General features: G+C 42.8%; 1 protein-coding gene across 2 annotated transcripts; it reads left to right on the top strand.

Moving 5' to 3' along the window:
- Positions 1 to 1,552: 1,552 nt before the first annotated feature.
- LOC139027745 (uncharacterized) lies at positions 1,553 to 4,313 on the top strand. 2 transcript variants are annotated; one of them, XM_070443557.1, is made up of 2 exons: positions 1,553 to 1,933; positions 2,318 to 4,313. In XM_070443557.1, the coding sequence occupies exon 2, from the start codon at positions 2,497 to 2,499 to the stop codon at positions 2,815 to 2,817; it is 321 nt and encodes a 106-aa protein (XP_070299658.1). In that variant the 5' UTR covers positions 1,553 to 1,933; positions 2,318 to 2,496; the 3' UTR covers positions 2,818 to 4,313. The 2 variants fall into 2 exon arrangements, with proteins under 2 accessions (XP_070299658.1, XP_070299659.1); XM_070443558.1 differs by having other exon boundaries at positions 1,596 to 1,933; positions 2,478 to 4,313.
- The last annotated feature ends 4,306 nt before the right edge of the window (positions 4,314 to 8,619 follow it).

The raw sequence follows: 8,619 nt of genomic DNA, 5'->3' as shown, positions 1-8,619 counted from the left end.
GCTTCTTCCTTGCTGAGCGGCCTTTCAGGTTATGTCGATATAGGACTCGTTTTACTGTGGATATAGATACTTTTGTACCTGTTTCCTCCAGCATCTTCACAAGGTCCTTTTGATGTTGTTCTGGGATTGATTTACACTTTTCGCACCAAAGTACGTTCATCTCTAGAGGACAGAACACGTCTCCTTCCTGAGCGGTATGACGGCTGCGTGTTCCCATGGTGTTTATACTTGCATACTATTGTTTGTACAGATGAACGTGGTACCTTCAGGTGTTTGGAAATTGCTCCCAAGGATGAACCAGACTTGTGGAGGTCTATAATTGTTTTTCTGAAAACTTGGCTGATTTCTTTAGATTTCCCATAATGTCAAGCAAAGAGGCACCGAGTTTGAAGGTAGGCCTTGAAATACATCCACACGGTACACCTCTAATTGACTCAAATGATGTCTATTAGCATATCAGAAGCTTCTAAAGCCATGACATGTTCTAGAATTTTCCAAGTTGTTTAAAACCACAGTCAATTTAGGGTATGTAAGCTTCTGACCCACTGGAATAATCTGTAAACAATTGTTGGAAAAATTACTTGTCATGCACATAGTAGATGTCCTAACCGACTTGCCAAAACTATAGTTTGTTAACAAGAAATTTGTGGAGTGGTTGAAAAACGAGTTTTAATGACTCCAACCTAAGTGTATGTAAACTTCCGACTTCAACTGTATGTAGACTAATATACTCAATAGCATAAATGTACAAAACAAAAGTACCAAACCTTAGTTGCTGTAAAGTGAAARGCATTGACAAGTAAAACCACTTGAGGGAAACAAAGGGCCATAGAATTGTTATCTTACAAAATCATGACGTGTGTGTGTGCATGCTTGTACGTATGTGTGTGAGAGAGTGACTGCGGTTGTGTTTAACTGAACTAGTAAATTAAAAAGAAATTGACCAACTGGGTGCATTTTGTCAGTCCCCACAAGGTCAAATACTATTTCTAGGGGATTTAGGGTTAAGGTTAAATGAGGGTCAGGAGCTAGGGTTAGGGAAAGATTTTGAATGGGACTGAAATGTGTGTCCTCACAAGGTTAGTTATACAAGACTGTGTGTTTGCATTTGTGTGTCCATTTGTCTGCATGAGCGTGTTCACTTTGACTCATTTCACAAACATGCTGAGCATACAAATGTAAAGGTTCTGGGTGAAAGCAGAATAAATAGCCACTTGAATGTGTTTCGTATGGAACCAGGTAAATGTAACACTGGAATGAACCTAAATTCAACAAAACCCATACAGGTACAAGTTATGTCAGCAATCCTGTAGTATCATGGTTTAAATTTGAATGGTCTCTATAGACCACTCTCTGCAACTCAAAAAGTATCAAATACAACAAACAAGACTGGTCATGTCAATATGACACACTGTACCTGTGTGATTATAGCTTTGAGTGGTCACACTCATTTACCAGTTACATTATATTTCAATGGGCGGTGTAGCTGAGCAGCAGGCTACAGATACTGTGAGAGACAAAGGGAGAGGAGTGACCTGGTCACCATGACAAATGCACCTGTGTTGAGCAGCGAGAGGAATGACATTCCAGGACTGAGGCTGCCAGTCGTCACCACACCCTCTCAGGGTTTCGGGCGTCTGCTCTGTTCTCATAGGGGTGGGGTCAGGTGGCTCCCAGGTATGCTAACAGCTCTCTACCTCACCGGAGCATGTGTGTGGGCCATCTCAATCTTTACTCTGACACACACCGCTACAGGTGTGGCTCCCTTTAGCTGTAAAGAGACACAGAGGAAGTACACCTAGAAGGATCTTCAAGAGACAACCATTAAACCTTTAAGTGCTCACTGGATTGTATGACCCATCTAAAGACCAGGGGAATTGACATTGGATGTCATACAACACTTGACTGCTGAGGAACTCCACAAGTTGAAGAGGTAAGCGGGAACAATCAGTGCTTGTTACTGGTGAAGTATTTTGTGTTTTTAAAAGATCCGTATAAAAGACGTTTCAGTGTCAACATGACATATGATCATGAAAATGATTTGGAAAGAGAATGGGACAGAACAATTCTAGCAGTAAGATGAGTTAATGGATAAAACCGAAAGTGACAAAGATCCTACAGTGAGCTTTGGATCAGGAATATGCAGGAACATTATGAAGCAGAGGGACTGAAAATTATTTTATATTATTATTTTACTCTAATGTGATACTCCTCTTCCCAAATTTCTCGAATGTCAAGCAGAACAAAACCAGAGCTTTTGTAGTTTCAGAATTCTCTTTATAACTATACAGTTGTTTTTTCAATCTGTCTTTTACAGGAGTATTCTTGGAAGGCCAGTTCAAGTCACCAGAGGAAACCAGAACAAATGTTGACAGCAAAGCTTAATGTTCAGATCAGAGTCTCAGAGCCTCAATACCGTGTCTGAGATCTAAGACATTGACAGTCACAGACCCTATCTACCTGTGTTTCGTCCTCAGCCTTCTATAACCAGCCATCATGAATCTGTCTCTGGACAGCTCTTATGGAGACGTAACCATCCCTCGGGCCAAGCTATGTTCTGCAGAGGACAGCACGATCATCATCAACCCCACGGCCCTGGAAAGTACCTACAGCAACCGCAACTCTTCCCTCAACCCGTACGGGGGCTTCAAACCCAATGGGGAGTCGCAAGCCCCCTCAGAAGTTACCAAGGATGGGGATGGTGACGCCTCAAACCCCCCGCGCTACAACAGCAAGTCCTCCTACACAGTGAAGGAAGACAAGGAAGAGGAGGTGGGTCGCTCTCGGGCCTGCTGCCTGCGCTGCCGACGGAAATGAACTGGCAACTTCCACCCAGATCAGGAAACCATCAAACAATGCCCAGCTACAAAGGTTCAGGGTATATGAACTAAGACAATCAAGGGACACTGTCGGAAGACACTGTCCAACCTGGTGTTACCAGCTGGATTAAAAGCCAAAGCCATTACTGGTGAAACGTATAGTTTTTGAAGGATTCATCAGTGGTATCATTTAAATTTTATGCAATTTTATGCAATCCCAAAGGGATTCTTTTTGAGATTGGATGCAAGATGCACTCACAGCCACTATGGCAGAATCTGCCTTTGAAACAGAAGTGTTTTACATAAGCCTTTCACTTCCGACTTTGTATGCTTGCTTTTTTCTTCTTCTAGTCGACAACACTGTGCTATATTTAGCTATGGTTTTTTTTTGTTAAATATTTATACCCTAATGTCTTTATGCCTTATTAGTTTTTTATCTGTCAGTGTTTGAATGACGTCAAAAAGGCCACTTGGGTGGATGATGCAACTAGCCAGTGTTCAGGGAGTGGTAGAGAGCAAGACAAATGCTACAGTACACATGTCAAGGAATTAATATGCAACAACCTTTTACTTTCTCTGTCAAACCAACCCGTCACAAAAGATGACATACTAGGCTTTTTTTGATTTGTCATGGACAGACCTGACCAAACCAGTGAGGTGGAACTAGAGGAGTGGCAGCTAGCTCAGAGGCTGGGTTCATTTCTATGGGCCTTACTGAGTCCAGTCTTCCCAACCCATAACACACCACTCCGTCCTGATGATCCATCTGCTGGGCTGGTTTACAATGCTGCCTTTGTGCAACTGGGTCCCAGAAACCAGGCCACAGGCCCCCGCAGCCCCAGCTCCAACCCCAGTAATTCTGCTCTGTGTATGTGGTAAACAGTACCTCACTGTCCCTCCTGACCATAAAGAGTTGAAAGCGAGGCCTGACTGGATGAGAATTGAAATGCGATATGGCCATGCTCATGCTGTCTTGTTTGTATGAGTTACACAACCACTGTACCTCCCATAGTTTAGCCTTGTGAAACTATTACTGAAACTCTACTCTGCATTGTTCGTTTTTAGAAATTTGATAGAATTTTTGGGGGCGAACTTGTACAGCATATTAGGGTCACCTCATGAACTGGTCCCATGTATAAAAGCCCCTCTTAGTTCAAGCCCCTAATCCCCCAACAAGATTACATGACATGTGTAGGAGTTAGAACTTCAATGCGTGAACTGGTATTTTTTTCTCCAGTCAGCAGTGGACTACAACTACTCAGCAAAGCTCCGTAGGTTACTAGGACCCAGAGTTAAGGGAATGTATAGCAAAGGTCGACACTATGTATGATTGATTTTGTATAATAATAAAGTGGAATAAAATGTTTTAAATAAAGCATATACGAATGATAATTGGGACTGTGGTATTACCTACACTGAACAAAAATATAAACACAACATGTAAAGTGTTGGTCCTATGTTTCATGGGCTGAAATAAAAGATAACAGAAATGTTCCATATGCACAAAACGCTTCTCATTGCTCTAAAATGTGCACAAATTGGTTTACATCCCTGTTAGTGAGCATTTCTACATTGCCAAGATAATCCATCCACCTGACAGGTGTGGCATTTCAAGAAGCTTATTTAAACAGCATGATCGTTACACAGGTGCACCTTGTGCTGGGAACAGTAAAAGGTCACTAAAATGTGTAGTTTTGTCACACAACATAGATGCCACAGATATCTCACATTTTGATAGAGCATGCAATTGGCATGCTGACTGCAGGAATATCCACCAGAGCTGTTGCCATGTTAATTTCTCTACCATAAGTCGTTTTAGAGAATTTGGCAGTACATCCACCCGGCCTCGCAACCGCAGACCACGTGTAACCACGCCAGCTCAGGACCTCCACATTCGGCTTATTCACCTGCGGGATGGTCTGAGACCAGCCAACCGGACAGCTGATGAAACTATTGGTTTGCACAACTGTAGAATGTCTGCACAAACTGTCAGAAACCGTCTCAGGGAAGCTCCTCTGCATGCTCGTCATCCTCACCAGGGTCTTGACGTGACTGCAGTTAGGCGTCATAACCGACTTCAGTGGGCAAATGCTCATTTTTGATGGCCATTGGCACGCTGGAAAAGTGTGCTCTTTACGGATGAATCCCAGTTTCAACTGTACCGGGCAGATGGCAGGGTGTATGGCGTTGTGTGGGTCAGCGGTTTGCTGATGTCAACGTTGTGAATAGGGTGCCCCCGTGTTGGTGGTTGGGTTATGGTATGGGCAGGCATAAGCTACGGACAACGAACACAATTAGCATTTTATTGATGGCAATTTGAATGCACAGAGATACCGTGACGATATCCGGAGGCCCATTGTCGTGCCATTCATCCACCGCCATCACCTCATGTTTCAGCATGATAATGCACGGCCCCATGTCGCAAGGACCTGTACACAATTCCAGGAAGCTGAAAATGTCCCAGTTCTTCCATGGCCTGTCACCCATTTGAAAATGTTTGGGATGCTCTGAATCGGCGTGTACGACAGCGTGTTCCAGGTTTCGCCAATATCCAGCAGCTTCGCACAGCCATTGAAGAGGAGTGGGACAACATTCCACAGGCCACAGTCAACAGTCTGATCAACTCTATGCGAAGGAGATGTGTTCTGCAGCATGAGGCAAATCATGGTTACACCAGATAATGACTGGGTTTCTGATCCTTGCCCCTATCTTATTTTAAGTTATCTGTGACCAACAGATGTATATCTGAATTAGGCCCTAATCCATAGATTAGGGCCTAATTCATTTATTTCAATTGACTGATTTCCTCATATGAACTGTAACTCAGGAACATCTTTGAAATTGTTGCATGTTGTGTTTCTATTTTTGTTCAGTGTACACAATAACTGCATTAGTATTGTTGTTAATAGGAGTTTTTAGAGCTTTTCCTGGTCAGGTGACCCAATAGAAATATTGTTTGACCCACATATTGGCCTTTTTCATGATGGTGTGTGATGCAGTCAAACACTGACAGATTAAAGGTTACCCCTGTCTTCTTTCCACCCGTGACGAGGTTGAGGTGTAACACTCACAGGATGGTGACGGCAGCGACAGAACCAGTTTAGGTTGAACTTGCTGTGCTTCTCAGAGCAGGAAGTTGAGGCTTAAAGTTTTCAAAATAATAGGTAGACATTTTGCAGGTAGACACTTGTAAATAAAGGCAGTGGGTAAACATTCAATTCCAGCCTTTTAAGCTTCTCAGAAAAAAWGAGCTACAGATGAATCTAGCACTTCTACTGCCATTCATTCACATTATTGGTGATTTTAATTATGATCATTATGTCATACTGCACTTATGAGGATACTGAAATAAACGACTTGTTGAATTTATGAAGTTACTACCCCATTTTCGTTCACCCTTACAGTAACTATGTCACTTGTTAGCCACAGACCATTCTACTACTGTGTCTGTGGGAGTACAAGAATGCATTCCTGTCCTTAATGGTCCTCAACTCATTTCAGTGAGCTGCCAGAGTACCAATAACAGGTTTGAGTGCATTGCTCGGAAGCTTGTGTCATAGAACAATTAATGCACCTGATCCGGCTCACACATTCCATCACAGGTTGTGATTCCTGAGTAATACGTAAGTGTTCTGGAGTAGAGGGTACTGTATGTGGCTGTATCTACATCCCGGTCCCGGATAGTGGAACCGGATAGGCCACTGGTGTGTCTGTTTTCTATGACATGCATGCCTTACAAGTCTTTCCACCAAGATACTTACTGGAATAACTGGCCCTACCTGCTCTTTGCCCGTGGGCCCCTGCCCTCAGTCTGGTCAACATTGAATGTTCTGTCCTCTATCAGTGGCGCAGCACAGTTTCGCAAGGCGGAACCTATTTTACACATTTTGCCATTCATCTGAGAGAAAATGTTGCTGTTTTTAGAGCTCATTTCCTGCTAATCCAGCTACACATTTTGCCATGAGGCCGAGAGAAGATGTTGCAGCTGCATCGAGCTAGCTACGCCAGTGTTGTGAGAGAAATTACAAGATGATGTTATAATGCTGTTATTGCATCAAATGGTTGTTTTARGCAACAGAATAAGGGGTTGTTAGAACACTCATCTGTGTGTGTTCTACTGAGGATGGGCCTCTGGAAGATTTACGATGTCTTTGGGTGATACCGCATTCCAGAGCARGAGTTAATGTTTCTGTTCTATAAGGAACCAGGGAGAGATGACCCCAGGGCCAGACCCTGGTCTCTACACAATGAGATACGTATAATTCACAGCAGACAGTATCTTTCATACTAATCTTAACCTTGTGACCCATTCCATATATCTGTTGTTTGTCATGTAGCCTGAAGGGGGTGTATCTTGGCTATAAAAGACCTTTGTACTTTTGTCTCGGTCCTCTCAATTCGTCGACCAGGCATCATTAACATAAAGCGCTCAATCGATTCACTTTATATGTGTGTGTTGTATTGACCTGCTTCCTTATTAACAAGTGAATAAAGATTTTGTTTAAGTATAACTGATTTGTGTGATAAGTTTGTCTCTCCTCATTTGATAATAAAGAAATTAACCACCACATTTGGCGACGTGGATGGGGATATCGGTACCGGTGCCCCCTGTATATAGCCTCGTTATTCTTATTGTGTTACTTTTTATTATAACTTTTTATTTTAGCCTACTTGGTAAATATTTTCTTCTTCTTGAACTGCACTGTTGGTTAAGGGCTTGTAAGTAAGCATTTCACGGTAAAGTCTACACTTGTTGTATTCGGTGCATGTGGCAAATAAAGTTTGATTTGATTTMATGTGAATCTTCACTTGGTGACCGCTCCTGACGACCTGGGTAAATCGTAGACGAGGGATCCTTCAAACTTGGGATCTCAGGGAGACCACACTTCGGGAACGGAGCAGATGGACCCACCCATGTTCTGAGAGGCAGAGAGGCGAGTGGAAACCACATCTCGAACTTAGTTTTTCTTTTTAAAAGAAAGAGGTGAGTGAAACACGCGAAGTGGAGTTTTTAAGAAAAGCCTCTGTTACGTAGGCTCTGAGTGTGTATTCCTGTGTGAGGGGGCACCTTGGAGGCGTAAACAGGGCCGAGTCAGTGGAGGATGATCTGAGAGTTAGTCGACTCAAAGACACCAATRATTGGTCGGTTGCYGGCGACCTAGAGCTGCCCTGACAGTGTGTAAATAAGATGTCATTTCTCTCACAGTGTCCTCTATGTTTATGTGTACATGCTGTTAGATCAGGCACTGTAGCTATCAGTGGCACCAAGATTAATAGGTTCTTTCAGTGCTAGTGAAAACCATTTGTATCCATGGCAACACACAGAGAGAGAGAGAGAGAGAGAGAGAGAGAGAGAGAGAGAGAGGAGAAGAGAGAGAGAGAGAGAGAGAGAGAGAGAGAGAGAGAGAGAGAGAGAGAGAGAAAAAAAGGGTTAGGGCAAGTGTTATTGTTCTACTTCCCACAGCATGCTGTGACAGTATAAACACAGTTAGGTCATAGCTAGAAAACAATAACACACCAGAAAACATCCACCAAATGCAATGTACTTCTCATGACTTGAACAACCTCATACATTATAGATCTCTACATTTCACGGTAATCATACAACAAGACAATAATATACAACGTTATTGTCCCTGTAAGGGAAGTCGGTTCTGCTTGTACACATACAACAACCCAGAAAGAATACATTTACCAACATTTAATGTAAAAGTACAGAGGATATGTCCATCAATGTAACTGAGTCGTTCCACGAAATGAGTGCCTTTTGCGTCCGTTTGATATTATTAGTAGAAATTGT

This window comes from Salvelinus sp. IW2-2015, linkage group LG5 (assembly GCF_002910315.2).
Source record: "Salvelinus sp. IW2-2015 linkage group LG5, ASM291031v2, whole genome shotgun sequence".
Taxonomy (NCBI): domain Eukaryota; kingdom Metazoa; phylum Chordata; class Actinopteri; order Salmoniformes; family Salmonidae; genus Salvelinus; species Salvelinus sp. IW2-2015.
This window is presented reverse-complemented; position numbering and strand designations above follow the sequence as displayed.

What these genes read in the sequence shown, in the direction of transcription:
- LOC139027745 (XM_070443557.1), top strand. Translation starts at nt 2,497, where the DNA reads ATGAATCTGTCTCTGGACAGCTCTTATGGAGACGTAACCATCCCTCGG.